The sequence below is a fragment of the Agelaius phoeniceus genome, chromosome 3, assembly GCF_051311805.1.
Source record: "Agelaius phoeniceus isolate bAgePho1 chromosome 3, bAgePho1.hap1, whole genome shotgun sequence".
Classification (NCBI taxonomy): domain Eukaryota; kingdom Metazoa; phylum Chordata; class Aves; order Passeriformes; family Icteridae; genus Agelaius; species Agelaius phoeniceus.
Genome location: NC_135267.1, coordinates 3,483,553 through 3,504,329, shown reverse-complemented (window position 1 = coordinate 3,504,329; position 20,777 = coordinate 3,483,553). Strand labels below are relative to the sequence as shown.

Below are 20,777 nucleotides of genomic sequence, written 5' to 3'. Positions count from 1 at the left end.
AGGTAGCTTAGGATGCTCCAGGCAGCAGGAATAGGAAATATATTTTGTCCACTTTATGTTGGGTAGTTGGATTCACTTTCAGAGCCAGAGAGTAAATGACACCTAATAAGTGTCAGCTGGAAAAAATACAAGTTTGTCTTTGGCTGCAAAGATAAAAAAATAGGGAAGGTTTTTCAGAAACACAGGCCTAAGGGGAAAAAAGTAGAAAATCTGAGGACTGAGGAAAATGTGGGAGAAAAGGATGAGGGACAACATCAAATGACAGAAGATTCTTCCCTGTGAGGGTGGTGAGGCCCTGGCACAGGGTGCCCAGAGAAGCTGTGGCTGCCCCTGGATCCCTGGAAGTGTCCAAGGCCAGGTTGGACAGGGCTTGGGGCAACCTGGAATGGTGGAAGATGTCCCTGCCCATGGCAAGGGTGGGAATGGGATGAGCTTTTAGATCCCTTCCAACCCAAACTGTTCTGGGACCCTGTGATTCCATGATAAAACAAAAGGAAAGACCAGCCTACAGGAGATCTGTGGAAGTTAATAAAAGAGAAAAAAAACACTTGATGGAAAAAGATCACAAGATCAAACCAGACATGATAATGTTGCTGGCTAAAGCATCCTCTGATTTCTCCTTCCAGGAAGTATTGATTTATTTTCCCCAAAGCTGAAAGTTCTCTTTGATGTACACTTCATATAGAAAATAAAACGCACAATCCTTCTTTGGGCAACAAAAATACTGAGAGGCACAAAACTCTGAGGCCAGATTTTCATCTCAATTGCATTGCTGGGAACCCAAAGTAATTCCATGGATTTGAATGGTGTTGCTCTGGATTTGCAGCTCATGGATGATCTGCACTGGGTCCTCTGAGGGAATCTTGAGACATCAGCTGGAAAACAACTTCAGCAGACATGAATTGTCAACACAATTGGCTATCAACCATCTGGTTATCAAATCATGGGCACCTGAGTGTTTAAGTGGACCCTCCTCTGTCCATATTCAGAGGCCTGAGCAGGATATTTTATAAATGTTGAGTATCTGCCATTTCCACATGAGAGCTTTGTGGAACTCAGAACTTCCTGAAGTGTCATCATGCTCAGATACATTTTTTTGTTTTCAGAGTGTTTCAGAGTTGGGTAAACAGTGGGAAAGTGTGCCATGAGCTTTCATTTGAATCCTGGCTCAGGCACACTTCTGTCCCTGAGCAGATGAGGTTTGAGGAGTGTTCCTGGATCCCACAGCTCAGCACTAGGGGTAAACAAACTGTTTGGAGAGCAGAAATAATGCTCCCATGCTCATTAGAAATGTCACTTTAAAAAAGGCTTTTTCCTGATTTTTTTAATTTGTATGGAAACCTCAAACCAGGCCAATCTCTCTCCCCCTCTCAGCCCATGCAGAGATCCCCACTTCAAATCTTATCCTTCACCTGGACATGGATGGATCCAAAGGGCAGAGCAGAATTAAGACACAACATTTTCACATATGATGAGACTGAACACATCTGGAGATGATTCCTCAGGTTTATTTCCTGGAAATTTTTCCATAGGTCAGTTTTAAGGGCTGTGTTTAACCCAAAGAGAACAAGAACAGCACCAGCTAATGACCATCATGTTCCTTTTACTTTGACCTTTTTCTACTTTATCCTGTCCTCCCCCTAACTAATCTCTCAGTTAAACTAAACTAAACTCCTTGAGAGCTTCCTGAAGAGAAAGAAATTCCATCCTATTCCCTGTAAATCCTGTGTTCACTTAAACCACCATTATTAAGGTCATCATCACATTTATGCACCTGACATTTAATATGCTTGTGACACTTTCAGAACGCTGTAACAGATGCATAATCAAGATCAAGAAATTCAAAAGCCTGGACTAGAAGCTCTTCAGAAGGATCCCAGATACCACTGAATTATGTTAGAGAACATTTCCAGGCTGATGGGAAGGGATTTAACCTCTGTGTTGGCATCTGTGCACATTCCAATACTTTTCCTTGGCACTGGGATGACCCAGGAGAGCTGTGCCCAACTGGAGGCCAGGTCACACAGGGCAGAACCCCTCAAACAACAGCTCAGCCCTTTAAAATCTTCATTTTCTGAAGAAACATGAGGATCTGCCCTGGAGATTGAGAATTTATCTGCCTAAGGACATGAAAATGGGATGTCTACACAAATCCAGCATGTTTTTACATTAATGGCAGGCAGAACAGGGCAAGCCACACAAAGCAGGAAATGTTTTATTTACAACCCACTCTTAAAGTCAAATCCATTTGATATTTACATTAGTTTATTACAGGGCAATTTCTAGCATTAGTTTAAATGTCCAATATAAACTTCACATTCCCAGTGCAATAAAGCAAATGGCTCCTTCAGTGACACCCATGACCTCCCAGATGAAAAAATGATTGCAAAATACAAAGTCTGGTTTCATCCTGCTCTTCCTGGTTCTAAATCCAAATACAGGATAACCTGCATTTGCAACAGCCAAAGGGCCAAATGAAATGCCTGGCCTTTATCAAGTGAAGATAATAAATGCAGAATTGGAAGCTATATTAAAAAAAAAAAAATCTTGCCTTTCTCAGCATTAATAGAAACAAGCACCATGTGCTGCATTCCTGGGGAACAGGAAGAGTAGAAGGATGCACTCAGCATGGGATGGTGGCACTTCTCTGCTTCAGGGAATGCCCCTGGATCCCTGGAAGTGTCCAAGGCCAGGTTGGACAGGGCTTGGAGCAACCTGGGATTGTGGGAGGTGTCCCTGCCCATGGCAGGGGGTGGAATGAAATGGGCTTTAAGGAATCCACCTCCTCCCTGGGAAGCCCCTTCCAACATCTAATCACCTTTTTCATGAAGAAATTTTTCCTGATGTCCAAACTGAACCTCCCCTGGCACAGTTTGAGGCCGTTCCCTCTCCTCCTGTCCCTGTTCCCTGGGAGCAGAGCCCGACCCCCCTGGCTGTCCCCTCCTGTCAGGGAGTTGTGCAGAGCCACAAGGGCCCCCCTGAGCCTCCTTTTCTCCAGGGTGAGCCCCTGTCCCAGCTCCCTCAGCCCCTCCTGGTGCTCCAGCCCCTTCCCAGCTCCATTCCCATCCCTGGACAGCTCCAGCCCCTCAACGTCCCTCTTGTCCCAGAGCTGTCCCCAGCACTGGAGGTGCCCCAGCAGTGCCAGCACAGGGGACAGGCACTGCTCTGGTCCTGCTGCCACCCCAGAGCTGCCACTTTGGCCTCTTGCCCACCTGGGCACACCTGGCTCATGTCAGCAGCACCCCCAGGACCCTTTCCAGCCCCTCTGCCCCAGCCTGGAGTTGCAGAGGGCAGGTGTCACCAAGTGCAGCATCATTCCCCAGCACTCCCTGTGCCCAGCCATCACCAGTTCTCACCCCAGCCCAGAGGGAACCTGCCCAGGCCATGGCTGCTGGATTTTCCAGGGATAAACCATGGGAGATGCTGTCAAAGGCTTTGCCAAAGTCCAGGTAGAGACACATCCACAAGTTCATCCTAAATTCATGCCATTAATGCTTTTATCTTGCTGCCACTGTCTTCAAGAAATGGATTAGGATTAGTTTTGAGAGATTTCCCCAATTTGAGGTGCTCGAATTTTATCAGAGTGGCAAAGTCAAATTTTCTGCAGTTACAGTAACATGAAAAGAGTTCTCAAGTGCTCGCACAGAACCTCCTCATCCATAGCCAAATGTAGCTTTCTCCAAGAGGCATGAACATACAAAGGGTATCTCTGCAGCACAGAAAAGTGATTACAACCCAAAGAATGGCTCAGCTTATCAGATCAGCTTTGCTTGTCTCCACAAGAGCCACCACCATCAATCAGGAATCAAGTCGTTGCCATTCACAGCAGAGTGAAGCAGAGATAATTTGACACATAAAGCTCTGAATTAGACAAAATTTGAAGAGGAGTAAGCAGGTGTTATTTTTTTATTGACTATTGTATTGCTTTAATAAAAACAATCTCATTTTAAAGGAGCTATTTAACTTCTCCCAGCCAAAAATCACATGAAAAACCATCTCCCAGGCAAAGCCTGTTCTGAATTCACACAGCAGTCAGATAAAACACAGATGAAGGTTGCAAATTCCCACTGCCAGGCATTCCTTCATGGAATTAACCACTCAGAACTGCAGATCTCAGAGGTCTGTAAACAGCCCTGCCTCCAGCTTTGACAAGTACAATCCTGACCACTTCACCTCCTTGCAGGTTGCTGCTCCAAAGCTCATTGCTTTTGGAATGCTTTAGGAAACTCCAGCTTTTCAATCTCTTTCCTTGATACCAAATGTAAAGGTCCTATTTTTGCACCTGAGGGTTTTGCTTGTTTGTTCCCACATCATATCACAGAAAGGTGATGGAAGCTTCCCAGTGTCTGCTGTGCTGCAGGGATTGCTGCATCTTCTGCTAATTCATTGTGTTCCTTATCCCATGGAATTCATCCACCCAAAACCTCTGCTCTGGGGCCAGGCTGGGAGAGCTGGGGGTGTTCACATGGAGAACAGAAGGAACCAGGGAGAGCTCAGAGCCCCTGTCAGGGCCTAAAGGGGCTCCAGGAGAACTGGAGAGGGACTTGGGACAAGGGATGGAGGGACAGGACACAGGGAATGGCTGCACACTGCCAGAGGGCAGGCATAGATGGGAATTTGGGAAGGAATTGTTGGCTGTGAGGGTGGGGAGGCCCTGGAATAGAATTCCCAGAGAAGCTGTAGCTGCCCCTGGATCCTTGGAAGTGTCCAAGGCCAGGCTGGATGGGCTTGGATCAGCCTGGGATAGTGGGAGGTGTCCCTGACCATGGCCCATGGATGATTTTTAAGGTTCCCTTCTAACCCAAACCATTCTGTAATTCCCTGCAGGGGAGGCACTCAGTGTATTCTTGCAGCCTTACAACCCAGTGCTAGTGCTTGACAAAACAACTGCAAGGTCTGACTCTGAAAAAAAGAAAAGAATACAAACTTCTTCCCACCCTGATTTCATTCTCTGGATTACAATTGCCTCGATAATTCATTTGAAAACTAAACCCAGCTGAGCAACTGTCTTGAAAATTGAGTAACCTCAGGTTCACCTGTATTAAAAAACCTCAGCTTCAGGCAAAGCTGCTCATTCACAGTGATTTCACCAAGGCCTGGCCCTCATTTGATGTTTTTCTGATTACAGTTCCATTGTGTCACCGTTTAGCAGCAGCACTATTGTATTACAGTCTGTCACCAGCAGCTGACTCTGACTCCTGCACTCAGCTCCCTCAGCAGCTCCAGCCCCATGGCTGGATGTGAATTCAGTGCTCTACTGCCACTTCTCAGCTCTCAAAGCAGCTGCAGGAATCAGCAATAAGTTCCACAACTTAAAATAGATGGGACCTTGCAGGCTACTTGGGTTCGGGGCACCCCGAGGGTCTCACTCACAGCCTGGTAATAAATCTGATTATTGTCACTTAAAATTGAATCTCAGCATCACTGAGGTTGGAAAAGCCTTCCAAGATAATTGAATCCAAGCATCCCCCAGCACTGCCAAGGCCACCACTGATCCATGTCCCCAACTGCCACATCCACACAGCTTTTAAATCCCTCCAGGAATGGTGAATCCACCACTGACCTGGGAAACCCATTCTAATGCTTGCTCACCCTTTCTGTGAAGAATTTCTCCCTAATATCCAGTCTAGACCCCAACTTGGCACAATTTGAGGCCATTTCCTCTCATCCTGTCCCTGTTCCCTGGGAGCAGAGCCTGACCCCCCTGGCTGTCCCCTCCTGTCAGGAGTTGTGCAGAGCCACAAGGGCCCCCCTGAGCTTCCTTTTCTCCAGGCTGAGCCCCTTTCCCAGCTCCCTCAGCCCCTCCTGGTGCTCCAGCCCCTTCCCCAGCTCCATTCCCTTCCCTGGATACCAGAAGCCAGTTAGGAAAAAACCCCAAACCTCATCTAGCAAACCCATCATTTTCTGGTTGAAGGCCATTTTTAGGGCTCTTTGAGCCCCTCAGTTCCAACCACATCTAAGAGCACATGCACAATTATTCAGTGAACAAAAAAATAAATGACATTTTATTTTTCTTCCTTTTCAGTGCTAAAAAATGCTGGAGTCACCCATGCACACTGCAGTTATTGTAATATTTGTTAGTCCTTCCTCCCTTGCTGCAGGCAGCACTGCTTATCACAGAAAAAATTGTGCCATTCCCACATTTTTATCCATGATTATCTGGCATGTGTCACTGCCAGAAAAAGCTTGATATTTATTTTAAATTGCTGCAATATAAGGAAAGTGGCTGTATTACATTTACATTAAAATAATGGAATGCACAGCATTTAATATGAAAAGGGATTCCTGAACAAATTGTTTGCTCAGTGTGTTTCCCACACAACCATTCCACTGCTCCTGCAATACCCCAGTAGATAATATTGGAGATATTGTTGTTAATAATACATGGGAAACACACATCCCTGAGGAATTTCAGTGCATATTTGCTGGGTTTCCTTAGCTGGCAACACCGTCCCTTCCTTCCCCACTTCAGTGCAAAAACAAACTCTACATGTGCTCACTTACAGTTGTGCCTAATTATATAAATGTACTAATTACACACACTTTTCAAAGTAGGTAAATTTTAAATGGTGCCATTAAGGAGATCTATTTGATGATGGAAATTTCTGTAATATCATATTGCAATCTCACACATGGCAATTTTGCTCTCATGTCAGTATTTATTTAATGACAAATAACAGCAGAGGATAATAGAGTTGGGAAAGCAAATTAAAGCTGTAAGATTTGCAGGGTGATGTTGGTCAGCAGATGCTAAAGGAAAGGAATAAAAGGAATTTGGAAAAGCAGTGGATCTGAGGTAAATAATGAGTAAAAAGAAGTTTGGAATGATAAATGTCTTCCAAAACCACCAGATAAACACCTGCAAGGGTGACTTACCCCCCACAGAAACAAATATAAGTCATTGAGCACTTCATTTATGCACACAGATGTCAGATCTGGAAATCACTTACCGGCAGTCCTGAGCACCTCTTTGCACTCACAATAATTCCAATTGCAAGTAGGATCCAGTCCTAGGAGCTCACCCAGTCATACCCACACTGGTAAAAAAAAATCTGCTGCCTTTTGAGACCTTCTGGCTGATGTAAATAGAGCTTTTTACTTTTCACACCAAATATTCACCCAAATACCTGGTTCTTTAACATAACACCTGTGAGGTGATTGTATAATTAAATATAATGAACACTGATTGTCTTTTGGTACTACTTAAGTTTACTGCCCTGATGTCCCAGGTGAGTGGGGTTTTTTTCATATAAATTAGAATAATTTAATATTTTTCTGCTGCAGAATCTGGATTTTGCAGAGCACTGGGCAGCACCACAGTGCAACAGCACTGCAGGATACTAATCCCTCTGCCTTTACTTAAATAACAAAGTGGCAGGAAAGAGACAGAATGCATTCTCCCCGGAAAACAGGGGAAAACTCAGTGTAAGAAAGGGAATTGGTTGATGTTCTCTCACACAAATCCTTGTGTCACAACAAATACTCTCAGTAAGTCACAGGCTGTCACACCTCAGCCAAGACATTTATGGAAAGGCTTGATAGAAGTATCTCATAAGCATCAAGTGGGTGATCCTGAGTTATCCAGCTCAGTTATTGATCAGCAATGTTCAGGAACTCTTGGATCTGGGATTTTGGGTTCACCCTTCAGGGTTTGGGGTCCAGAGAGGCTTGAGTAGCTTTAAGTTCACAGATTTCTGTTCTGCTGAACCCACACTAAATAAATCTGTAGAAGAGACTCAAAATATCTCTGCACAAGGAGCTATTTCTCTTTCTGCATGGTTATAAAATTACTCACACCAAAAAAAAAAAAAATCCTAGAAGTTGGAATTTAAAGCAACTATGATGCAAGTTGGGCATTGGACTGAGGAGCTGCAACAGCCGCACGGAGAGTGCAACGCACAGGGAGTGTGATTTTGTGTTAATTGGTGACATCTGTGACCTTGTGCTCACAGCTGAAGCCATTCCACCCCCTGCCCAGTGTTACCTTCTGATATTCTTCCTTGGATCTCAGGGCAGCTTCCATCTGCTCCTGGGAGAAGGTGTAGATGGCCGAGCGGTACTGAGTGCCGACATCGTTCCCCTGCCGCATCCCTGGGGGGACACAAGGCAGGGGGATCAGCTTCCCTCCTTCCCTGGGGGCAGGGAGAAATCCAGAACCCCCCATTCCAGAGAATCCCAGCATGGGTTGGGTTGAGTTGGGTTGGGTTGGGTTGAGTTGGGTTGGGTTGGGCTGGGTTGGGCTGGATTGGGTTGGGTTGAGTTGGGTTGGGCTGGGTTGGGTTGGGTTGGGTTGGGTTGGGTTGGGTTGGGTTGCATTGGGTTGGGTTGGGTTGGGTTGGGTTGAGTTGGGTTGAATTGGGTTGGGTTGCGTTGGGTTGGGCTGGGTTGGGTTGAGTTGGGTTGGGTTGGGTTGGGTTGGGTTGGGCTGGATTGGATTGGGTTGAGTTGGGTTGGGTTGGGTTGGGTTGCGTTGGGTTGGGTTAGGAGAGACCTTAAAGTTCATCTCATTCCAACCCCTTGCCATGGGACACTTCCCAGTAAATTCAGCACAGTTTCTGCCATGCACACTCAGCAAGGAGCATTAGGGAGTCCAAGTCTTTGGCTAAAGAGTCCTGAAAGGATTCAATGCTGATACCTCCTTTTAAATGTCATGGAAATGAAATATGAGCATTTTATGGTTTTGTTCCATCACACAATAGTCAAATACAGATGTCAAACCCTAAATAATTAATCTGCAGTCACTGTAATCATGGTGCTCTTAAAAAACCCTGATTTTTGACCATGCAAATGGTTACCAAAAAATGTTGATTTTATCAAGTGCTCATAATCTTTCTTGTGGTGTGGGAATACAACTTAATGGGAGAGAGGTACAAAATACTTTTGGAGAAAAATAGTTATTTTTGGGACAGGCTGCCCAAAGAGCCTGTGGACTCCCCATCCCTGAAAGAGTTCAAGACCAGGCTGGATGGGAAAGTTTGGCACCAGGATTTTGTGATATTCCTGCTGATACGTGTAACCCCTTCAAAAGACCTGATGTATGAAGTCATTCATGTACAAATTTGAAATATAAGGGATGGATTCTCCCTGAAAACCTACAAAACACTGGGCCAAAGCAGAGAGGGCACAACTGTCCCCTCAGACGACCAGCCCAGATTTGGTTTGGCACTGCAGTCCTGGGAAGTCACGGCTCATTCCCTTTCCCACTCCCATTCCCATTCCCATTCTCTCCAGCCAGCTTTGCTGTGGATCATTCCCTAAACTCAAACACCAGCCTCAGAGCAGCTTTAGCATCAAGAATTCTCTGGACATGCACTTCTGCAGCTGCATTGGCAGCTTTGTTACCACTGCTTTTCTCCCCTTCTTCCCAATTCTGTGTTCAAGAACCCGACTTTATGCTTTGCTGGAATAAAATGTGTTAATTTTGACTTTGCTTAAGAAACTCCAACTTTTTCACTCTCCCAAGTTCATCTACACCAGCAGACAGAGTCCTCCCAAAAAGCTGCAATCCAAGACAAATTGGAAATCATCAGGATTGGTGTTAGGATTGCCACCAGGCTGCAGAAGCCCCTCTGAGGATTCCCATCAAGTGTCAGGATTGTGGAGATGAAATGGAAAAGGAAATGGATGTCCTGATACCCCCCTGGCAAAGGACAGAGGATGGAGAAAGAGCCTGTGGTACTGGAGGGAAAAAATGCCATCAGCTCACTACTCCTCATTAAATCATGGATTTATCCCTCTTAGACTCCCCAGGGCAACAAAAAAAATTATTTAAAGGGAAATACAATAAACAAACAAAAACTGCCTGAAATATTCATGAAAAACAAGACACAAAAATATCTTAAAATATGTATAAGGACAAAAATTCCATTCAATGACCAACAGTTACATGAAAGAATCTAATTCCAAAACATCTTCTGGAGTTTTCTGATGATTTGGGTTATTTTTAGCTGTTAAAATGTATTATTACAATAAAAGCAATAACAATGTTCTTCATCAATACTTAATAGTGGCAAGTGCCACCAGAGGATATTTTGCTCATTCCTTTGGAAGTTCTTCCAGGGTGGCAGGAAGCTCTGGTAAAGCCAATTTGGGATAAAATGAGGACAGGCCAGGAAAGCTTTAATTTTGCCAGAATATGTTAATGCTGATTGATGCTTGAGCTTAAGCATTAACATTCTGCAAATCTATTTATTGCTTAACAAACTGTTTAACAACCAACTAGGGAGGAGATTACAAAAATCTCTCTAAATGGAGGATCACTACAGAGGGTGCTGGTTTCCAGCATGAATTTAGGAGTGTAAGTTTGGTATGAGCTCACATGCACAGTGCTCTGAGTGAAAAAATCAGATTATTTAATATCTGCACGTGCCACCATGACATAGTATCTAGGAACCAGTCAGCTTAATTAATTTATTGAAGAGAAGGTTAAGAGGAGAACTGACTCTAAATTAAAAATACATTTCTAGAGGAGAAAAAAAAAAAAAAACAACCAGGGAAATGAGGCTCTTCAGTCTTGCCAAAGGGGTTTAACTTGGAAGGGCAATTGAAAGCCAAAGTATCCAAAATCCAGGTGGGAAATAAGACAACATCCAAGCAACAAAGAGCATTTATCTCTTGAACAATGCACCCAAAGCCACATTCCGTTCCTGAGGGCTTCACTTCAAGGAAATACATTTTCATAGAATCATAAAACAGTTTGGGTTGGAAGGGACCTTAAAGCTCACCCAGTGCCATCCCCTGCCGTGAGCAAAACCTGCCAGTTTAGGGATAGCTTTTAGGGTAGCTCCAGTAAATCAATCTTTTCTTCAGGGATAATAGGGAAATCTGCCAGTAGGACCTGAACCTTCCTTTTGTTCAGGACTGAAATGAAAAACAGGTTCCTTCTTAAAGTTGGAACATCTGAATTTCTTAAAGAAAATTTATTAACCCTGAGGAATCAGAGAATCACTGAGGGTGGAAAAGGCCTCAGAGATCACCAAGTCCAACCATCCCCCAGCACTGCCAAGGCCACCACTGACCCATGTCCCCAGGTGCCACATCCACATGGATTTTAAATTCCTCCAGGGATGGGGACTCCACCACTGCCCTGGGCAGCTGTGCCAGGGCTGGACAATTCTTTCCATGAAGGAATTGTTCTCATCCAGATCTACTTTAGTAATATCAGTGGGGCAAGACAGAGACTGGAAAAGGTAAACCCTGTGTCCCTGACCAGGTGATCAGGAACACATCCAGCAGGAACAGGAATAAACAGACCTCTGAGGTAACAGCCAGGCACTCACTGGTGAGGCCTGAAACAAAGAAAATCAGCTGATGCGCTGGGAACAGCCAGAAATCTTCTTGTCAAAGAGATTCTTTGATAGAGAGACTGATTGTAGAACAGAGAGAAAAGCAGAGAATTTGCACCTCTCTGGCAAAAGACAAAAACATGTGGGGTTTGGATATGGTTGTGTGGTGCCAAAGTGTGAAAAAGTCAAAAATCCAACAGCCCAGATCCTGTGTGAGCACTGGGCTGTCACTGTAAGCTCTTGTCTCTGGAGAGCCAGAGTAGATGAGGGAGCTCCAAATGTGTTCAGATGTTGGGCATGGATCATATTCAGGAATTTCCCTCTGGCTGATGAAAGCATCTCAGCAGAGCTCAGCCCTGACCACTCTGGAGAACACAAAATGTCCTCACTGTGCCAGCAGAGCCCGGAGCACCAATTAACCACAAAAAGCCCTCAAGAGCTGAGCTCTGACGTATATGAAATGGAAATTTGTGGTGAGAGGATGGTGGCTGGAGAGAAGAGGGCTGTGATGAGCTCCCAGATTCTGTCAAAGGAACAGCTCCCAGGTTGAAACTGCCATGGAATATAAACACACTGCCACTGGGAAAGCTGATATTTGCCCAAGTGTAGATAATAGGCAAAGAAATGGCTCTAAAAATCCCTTTCTTACCAACACTTTGGTGTCTTCTGATGCACCTGGGTAGGAATGACTTAGTTTTTGTCTTCTTCATATTCTTTGGCATCAAAGCAATGAATTCTGGCTCTCCTTTGGTTTGAATGACAGGTATATGGACTGGAATATGGAATCCCCATCCCTGGAAGTGCCCAAGGCCAGGTTGGACAGGGCTTGGAGCAGTCTGGGATAGTGGAAGGTGTCTCTGCTCAAGGGCAAGGGGTGGAATGAGATGATCTTTAAGTTCTGTTCCAACCTAAACCATTCTGTGACTTTCTGATTAATAAAAAAAACATATTTCCCAGGACTGTTTTTTTTTCTTTAGAAACTGCAAACAAGCAGATTTGATTCAAAAAAGCCGATGTTTAATACATTACCTACAGAAAGCTAAAGCAAAAGACACTTTATTTCATTGGCTAAATCAAGGAATTCTTTCAAAGACTCAACCCTCTAATGACTTGAAAGTAACACTTATACACCACTCCTTATCTTCCCTCCATTTAAAAATAATAAAAAAAAGGTAATGGCATCATCCGTCAACTTTGCTATTCTCGGAGGATCCCAGGCATAATGGAGATAAATGGCTGAGGTCTCTTCGACTCTTCTCTGCCATCCAGTGAAATTTTAAAGGGCAGTTCATAGCTCTTATTTTTATCATAATTTTTCCTGTGATTTATAGACTTTCCTGCAGCTGTCACTTATTTTCTTATACCTGCAGCAACCTGAGATACAGATTGGTCATTTTCTTCTCCCCAATCAATCCTTGCTGAGTTAGGACTAATAAAACTCCTTCTTCCAGCTCATCATATCATTATTTAGTAAAAATCAATGGCACCATGTCAGCCTGGCTTGATGTCATCACTCACTCTAATGATTACATCCATACAGCTTAAAAGTTGCCAGGGGAAAGTAAAACTCTTTATGGCACATGATTAAAGGAGAAAAATGTTAATAAGAAAGAATTTCGTTACAGTGTTGTGCATTGAGAGTTCTGGGCGATTTTCAAGGTGCCGTGGTGCAGGAAGTATAATTTAAATAGAAAATAGTTTCTTCAGGAGGTTTAAAAGAATTAATGAGCTTGTACATAATAAAGAGAAGTTTTGCACTGTCAACAAGGTTTAGAAAGTTTTCAATATACACAGTTTTTAGTGTCAAGGAAGAAACACTGGTTTTGGTCCTCTTTTGGCACTAAAAGATTTTTGAAGTCTTTTCCAACCCAAACCATTCCATGATTCACATAGCAGGGGCAATACTGCTCCTCTAACACTTCAAATATTTTATACATATTTTTAAAAACTAGAAATTCTCCAGGAAGATTTGGTTTAGAAGAAAAGTTTCCTGTATATTCATTATTTAATAATTCCTTCAGATATAACAATGTATAAATGCATTTTTGAATGCTCTTTGACCTTTGAAGGAAGTGCATCATCAACCTGAACCCAGAAAAAAACCCCTCACAGGTTTGTTTTGGATAAGTGCAACAAACCTCAAGTGTTAACTCAGGTATCACTGGCAGGCAAAAGTGTTAATCCATTTCTAATTATTAATTGAAAATTCATATTTACCAGTAGTGCACAGAACAGATGAATAGAACAGTGAATTATGCACATAAATCATCCTTAATGGAACTAAACTTATTGTAGGGGACTTTTGCTTTAATCAAACTTGAACTTCACTTTAATCAAAAGTTAAATGATTGGATTTAGACAGGATTTTAGACATTTTCTGCCATAAATAGGCATTAGGCTTTTTCAGAGGTACTTTCTCTTAAAAACCTATCTGGGAGCTGGATGAACCTCAACCTGCTGGTGAAATTCCAGAGGAAACCACAAAGATGCTCCAAAGGCTGGAGCCCCTCTGGATCCAGGCTGGGAGAGCTGGGAATATCCAGCCTGGAGAAGGATCCAGGGAGAGCTCAGAGCCCCTTCCAGGGCCTAAAAGGGCTCCAGGAGAGCTGGAGAGGGACTGGGGACAAGGGATGGAGGGACAGGACACAGGGAATGGCTTCCCACTGCCAGAGGGCAGGGATAGAGGGATTTAGGAAGGAATTCCTGGCTGTGAGGGTGGGGAAGCCCTGGCACAGGGTGCCCAGAGAAGCTGTGGCTGCCCCTGGATCCCTGAAAGTGTCCAAGGCCAGGCTGGACAGGGCTTGGAACAACCTGGGATAGTGGAAGGTGTCCCTGTCCATGGAGGGGGCAGGGGGGGTTTGATAGTTTTTAAGGTCCCTTCCAATTCAGATAATTCCATGATTCTATGAATATGGGAAGGGAATTAAATTTTTATCCATATTTATTGGTGAAGCTGGAACTGAGGTTTGGTTTAGGCAACCAAAACTGACCAAACACTGATGCCTCATTTGAGTCAACTGTGTTGACCAGCTCTTCCCACACCAGTGGGAGCTGAACCCCTCCATGCCCATGGAAACATCTAAATTTAAGTGGATTTAGCTCAGCCTTTATCCCTCCTGGCTGTGTGGCTGTGCTGGTGAGACAAGCCTGCCTGGAGATCCTGATAGCCTGCAATCCCAAATAAAATGCATGCAGCAGGGATGTGTGGAAGAGGAGGACACAACAGAGGGCAGAAATGAGCTCCACATTCTCTAACTGCTGGAAAACAGGGATAATACCCAAAAGCATCTGATATGGCAAAGGCACTTCTGTTTGGGCACCAGAACTGGGCCCTCATTGCTGATTTTCTTCAGGGCTTAACTTTGCTGTGATGTTACCAAAATCTGGACAACAACTGATGATGGGGAAAAATATAATTAAGAAATGCAGGGATTCAGACTAGCTACCACATGGGCTCAGCTATGGAACCAGACAGATTTGCTGTTGTTTTCTCCATGTGCCTTCTCCTTTCTCTTCATTTATCTGCTGTTCATTAGTGCCTTGCCACAATTTAGGCATTTGCCAGCACTACGAATCCAAACCCACTCTGATCCACCAGGTGCTGTTGCAATAGTAATAAAAATAATTAGTGATAATAAAAATAATAGTGTTGTCATTTGCTTTTATCAGCAGATAAGCTCATGGGACACTGCTCTCTCAAAACACAGACAAGTGTGCTCTTATAAATATGCACAAGGAAATTGCAGGCAGAGAAAAACAGTCATTCATTGAAAATATTGTTGTTCAGAAGAGAGTCAGCTTTGACCTCTTGTACCTAATTATACACGAAAACAAAGATTAAAAGCCTACTAATAATCACCATAAACTATGATTAATGATGCCACGCTTCAGTGCCTCAGATTTCCAGACCCAAGTACAGTAAATTCACTATTATTTGAAGAATAAAACAATGTTTGGTATCTCTTTGTTTTGACATCATCTATTGTTTTCCTTGCCTAAGGATTAGGAACAATCCATCAAAAAAATCTGCAGAAAAAGACTTTCTAAGGTTGCCCTCTCCTAATTCTACAAACACATGAAAATTTAGATGCTGTTATTCCCACTACATACCCCTTGGCTTCATGGATAGAACCACGGCATCATGGAATGGTTTGGGTTGGAAAGGACCTTTAAAGATTGTCTCATTCTTATATCACAGAGTCACAGAATATTCTAAGTTGGAAGGGACCCATATGATATTTTATTTTATATATAAATATATAAATATATATATATATATATATATATATATATATATATATATATCCAGTATAAAATAAACCTCACCTCCCTCAGGTGGATTCATGTTTCCCACAGTGTCAGAGTTTTAATTTTCAGTAGTTCTGGGGGAATGGTCCATATATCCTTGTCAGGTATAAAATAAAGAACCTAAAAGCAGTTGAACAAGGATTTCAGAGCCCAGAAGGACTTTTGCCCTTGAGCCAGAATTGATTCAGCAGCACTCACTTCAAAATGCAAAGTGTTCAGCCCACCTCAGCAAACCACTGCTCTCCTTAATAATCCCCTTATTAAGAAAGATGCAGGGAAAACATCATCTCCTAAACTGCAAATATAGGTCAGGAAAAGTCTATTCTAATTTATATGGATAAGAAGAGTCTAACGTGCAAATTAGGGCACAGCAGCTGAAATTCCTGGGGATGCAAAGCAGCCTAATAACACCAATTTATTTTTAATGCCTGTTTACTCCTGGAGAAACACAAAGAGTGGAAACAACAAAACACAAGATTTCAGTTCAGGAAGGAGATGAAGCTGCATTCCCAAAGTACAACTCTGGCAAAGACTTTTTGCTACTTTAAAAAAAAAACCACAGACCACAGGTATTTTGGAGGTGGTTTTGGGCAGGGGATTAAATTCATAGTTGGTGGGATGAATCACCATCAATCAACTGTCCCACCACTGGGATTTCATTGGAAAGAGCAAGGAATTAGAAGAAGACAACAGAAAGACTCCTATCAAACAGCCCAGTTCCACTCTTGAGTGTCCATCCCTGCAGGAACCACCTCACATTTATCTTTATTGTGTCCTGGCACATCGATTTCCATGGCTTTTGTTAATTTATCAACACAGGGCTGTGCTTTATTCACTTCCTTCAAGAGCCTCCCAGCAATGTCTGTACCACTGATTTAATTAGCATCCTCTTCACTGTATCCTCCAAGTCATTAATGAAAATATTGAGGAGTATTGGACCAAGAATGGCTCCCTGAGGGGCTAGTAATTCTATTTTGAATATATTAAATATGCCTGGTGACAATAGGTTTTGTATTTCTACTGGTTTTTGTTACACCTTGTAATAATGCTGAGACCATCAAGGCTCTTTATAACGTTTGAAATATATGACAAAGGTGCTTTAATCTGAGACTCACAAATCTCACTCAAATTATAAAGGGAAGCGAGTTACAAAAATGTAAAGGCAAAACATAAAAATGGTTACATTTTACAGGGAGTGATTATTTTTTTCCCTTTAATCTCCAAAAGGAGTTCCAGGCCTGTAGCAGAATACCAAATGTTGGTTTAGGGTGGCTGCAGCGTTTTTTATGTGTACAGCTGTTCTTCCACTGGTATAAGTAGACACATCTGCTCATTAGCAACACAATGTCATTTCTAGTGTCTAATTTTAATTATTTGCAGATGATAGATTCCTTATGCAATGTCTAAAAAAAGTACAGGCCTTCAAAGCTGGGGAGAAATAAATATCCCCTCTGCAAGCAAACTGGGTCAGCACAACAAAAAGCAGATATTAATCTGGAGAACTCCTGTATCAGCACCAAGGCTAAATGCCAGCGTGTTTGGAAGGTCACAGGGAGGAGAAATGGCTCCTACATTTCTTCTTTATCATGGATACACAAGACATATGGACTGAGAGATGTTCTGAACAAGTCTGGCAGGTGATGAGTTTGTTGTAGGACAGATGGTCCTCAACTGCTGGAAAAACATCAGCCCTGCTTACATTTCCTGCACAAACACAGGCAAGATAAGGGCCTGTCCCTGACAGGAAAGGGGGGAATGAGATGCCCTACAATGACTTTGGTTCTCTGGGTGTTCACAAAGGATCCACAAGGCTGGAGTGGAAATTCCAGCAGCCCCTGAGCAGCAGTGGCCACAGGTTTGTCCTTCACCCTGTGGTCAGTGACAAAACTGTGGAGTGCTGGCTTCCTCTCTGCCACTAACTCAAAAATCCAAACAGAAAGGCAGAAGGAATGAAAAATGATGGGATTTGTGGACAACAGGCACTCAGCACAAGGAATTGTAGCCGTACCTGAGTTGTTTCCTGTGGGCTGGGAATGATTGGGAACTTTTGAGGAATGTGGGGAGCAGAACTACCCAAACAAACATCTGATTTGGACTGTGCTCAGGAAAGAACAGGGCTGAAGGAGGCAAGTGGATTTTTCATTTCTCCCAAACACGTTTTCACAGCATCACAGAATGGTTTGGGTTCAACAGGACCTTAAAGATTATCTTGTTCTATCTCCTGCCATGGACTGGGACACTTTCCACTAGACCAGGCTGCTCTTAAAATAAATTAGTTTTGTTGTCTGCTTGACTTTTGTACAGACCATGAAAGCAAGAAGGAGCCTTTCTTTAAAGTCACCTTGAGCTGGCTGAAATCCCTGACAGATAAAGGACTTCACCCACACACAGGTCAGAAGAACTTCAAGATTAAAGCCCTTTACAGGACTCACATTTGCACCACGCCACTCTTCTCTGGTATCAGATTGATTTTTCCAAAGGTCTGGAGAAATAGTTTTTGACACCCCACAAAGAGCAGCCAAACTTCCTGATCTGATCCAACATGACACATTCCTCCCCAACCAGGAGCACAGCAGCAGGGTTTGGAATTGGCTCAGGCACTGCAGGTCAGTGCTGATGCCAGGAGGGTTGATCCCACCAGCATCCCTGCTCCTGGCAATTTAAATCCTGGCTGGAAACCACGTTTCACTTCCATTCATGCAGGGTTAATTTTCAGCCTGAGCAGAGAACTTTGTGATTGCCAGAGTCAACACAAACAAAGAGCTTGTATCTGGCTGAAAGGTCGGGGAGAGAGGAGAAAATCACCCTTTTCCCTAACAGGGAAGTCAAATATTACTTTACAGAAATTGTGATACTACAGAAGGGGCACAAAACTGATGGGCTGAAAGTCCAAGTCCCTCTGTATAGGCAACAAGGAGGTGCCAGCAGGACCATGGTCAGGGTGCAACTTTAAGAAGACAGTCAGGCTCGCAGTCTAAAAAAATCTGGAAAGCTCTGAGGATGGCCCCATTAAAAAAACAGGCAATACAGACTTTGCCCAACACCTCTGCAAACATTAAAAAATAAGATTATCTACAAAGATTTTTTGGTAGTACTTTTTGCATATCCCATTCATCCCCCTTTTGTGTATCAATGACAAAGAAACAACATCTCGAGCCCTTACAGAGCCATCCAGAGCAATCCTCTTATAGATCAGCTCATCCCTGGGAGAGCAGGAATGCTGAGCAGGGCACTGGAGGCTGAGCAGAGATGACAGCCATATGCCACTTGGCAGAAGTCAGGGGGTTGTTTGTTGCTTTTTCAGTCTCCCAATTCTAATGAATTATAAAACAGAGCCTAAATTAACAGTCAGGAGGACTTTGTCAGGGCCCCACACTTTGGAGATGCTCATTGGGGAGGATCTCTTTCAACTGTTTGATTTGATCAAAGGTTCTTGCTTTTCAATTGACTTCTGTGCACTCCAGAGCTCCCCTAAACAAGAGCCAGGCTCCTTCCCAGGGACAATTTGAATCCCAGTGAGGTGTCAGTCTCTTCTAAAGGACAACTGCTTGGAAAGCAGGAGTTTTTGAATATTAATACACTCGTACAATGATGAATGATGGGACTGGCAGTCTGTACTCTTCAACAACTTGGTACCGACTAAAACAATACTGAAAGATCTTAATCTGCCACAGAATGTACACATTTGATGTTTATTGACATCAGAACAATGAGACAAGTCCATTATCTGTGCTGGGGGTAGAAGAGGTGAAATGGAGATAAAACACACTGAGCTTCTGTATTTTTGAATGAGAGCTGTACTCAAGAAGTTCAGCACTTGCTGCATGAGACACTGGATTCACCCAAAGATTGTGCTGAATTTTATTAATAAGAAATCTTCTCATTTATTTACCTTCTTAGTCAAAATCTTCTCATTGGCAAACTGAGTCCTGCATTCCCACAAGGCTGCCTGAATAAAACTCATTGTGTGCACACAGCTCAACCACAAAGGAGAAAAACATTGCAGGTCAGAGAGGGAACTCTCGCTTACAGTATCTCTACATAAAGCCACATTTCCCACAGCCATCTAAAAATAGGGAATAGGAACAAATCAAGGCAAAGAAACAATCCCAACTTAGAGGCCTTCTACCCCCCCCCCACCTTACAAAACAGAAATTTGACATTGGGACCTTGTGGTTCAGGTTTTTCTCAAATCAAGAAATATGAATGAGGCAAGAAGAGCTTTGCAAAATTCTTGGACTGAGATTAGACCAACAATATCACAGAATCACAGAATCATTTCGGTTGAAAAAGACCTTCAAGACTTCCAAGATTAAATCCAATCTCCACCTTGTCACCAGCCTAGAGCACTGAGTGCCACATCCAGTTTCAATGTTCCTTGGGGACTTCCAGGGATGGGGACTCCAACAGGAAGGGGACAGCCCCTTCTGAAGTTTGACAGCCCCTTCCATGAAGAAATTCCTCCTGGTGTCCAACTTTTCCTGGTGCAGCATTAAGGAACCACAAAAATACCCAGGTAAAGCAACCTGTGCAAGGCAGGGGCGTGCAATATCTTCTGAGAACAATTCCATCTTTTCCAGGGGTAAAGTGCTGGTCTCACTTTTGGCAAATTATTATGGAAGAACCACGTGGAAATTCTGTTGCTCCAAGCTTAGATGAAGGTTTGGGAGTGTTTCCACTAAGCACTGCCGTGCCACACAGATGCCTGAGACACTTGTGAAGGACTTGGGTATCTCCAGGGCTGGGTGTCACATGGAGACAGGAGCTCACTCCCAGAAGGAATTCAGCCACATTAGCACAGCCTCCTGCCTGGGCTAATTAGGTGATGCTTCCCAGCTGCCAGAAATCCAAGAGTGAATCACACATCTGCCACATGGAGCCTTCTTCTGAAAGCACAGACTGGAACGGTGCTGAACATCAGTTGTGTGAGGATATAAAGACATAATGTCATGATTTTACTTTGGTTTAGAGCCAGAAAGAATCATAAATTCAGCTGATGAGTTTATCTGACCTGTTAGCACAACTGCTACACTTCATCCACATAGCAGTGTGCCCAGATAATGAACTTCAGTCATCCTAAAACCCTGAAGTCCTTCAGGCACTTCCCTGCTCTCAGCAGGCCACAGGCTGAGCCCAACCACTTCCAAAGTCAAGACCACAGACATGGCAAAATATTGACTAGGT

The 20,777-nt window shown here is 43.5% G+C and overlaps 1 protein-coding gene across 2 annotated transcripts in view; it reads right to left on the bottom strand.

Annotated features, from left to right (window-relative positions):
• MSRA (methionine sulfoxide reductase A) overlaps nucleotides 1-20,777 on the bottom strand; it is a 239,439-nt gene that overhangs the window by 73,086 nt on the left and 145,576 nt on the right. For both annotated transcript variants that reach the window (XM_054629434.2, XM_054629435.2), the window contains exon 5: nucleotides 7,985-8,091. In XM_054629434.2, the coding sequence (XP_054485409.2) occupies nucleotides 7,985-8,091 (107 nt within the window). The remainder of the gene's footprint in view (nucleotides 1-7,984; nucleotides 8,092-20,777) is intronic.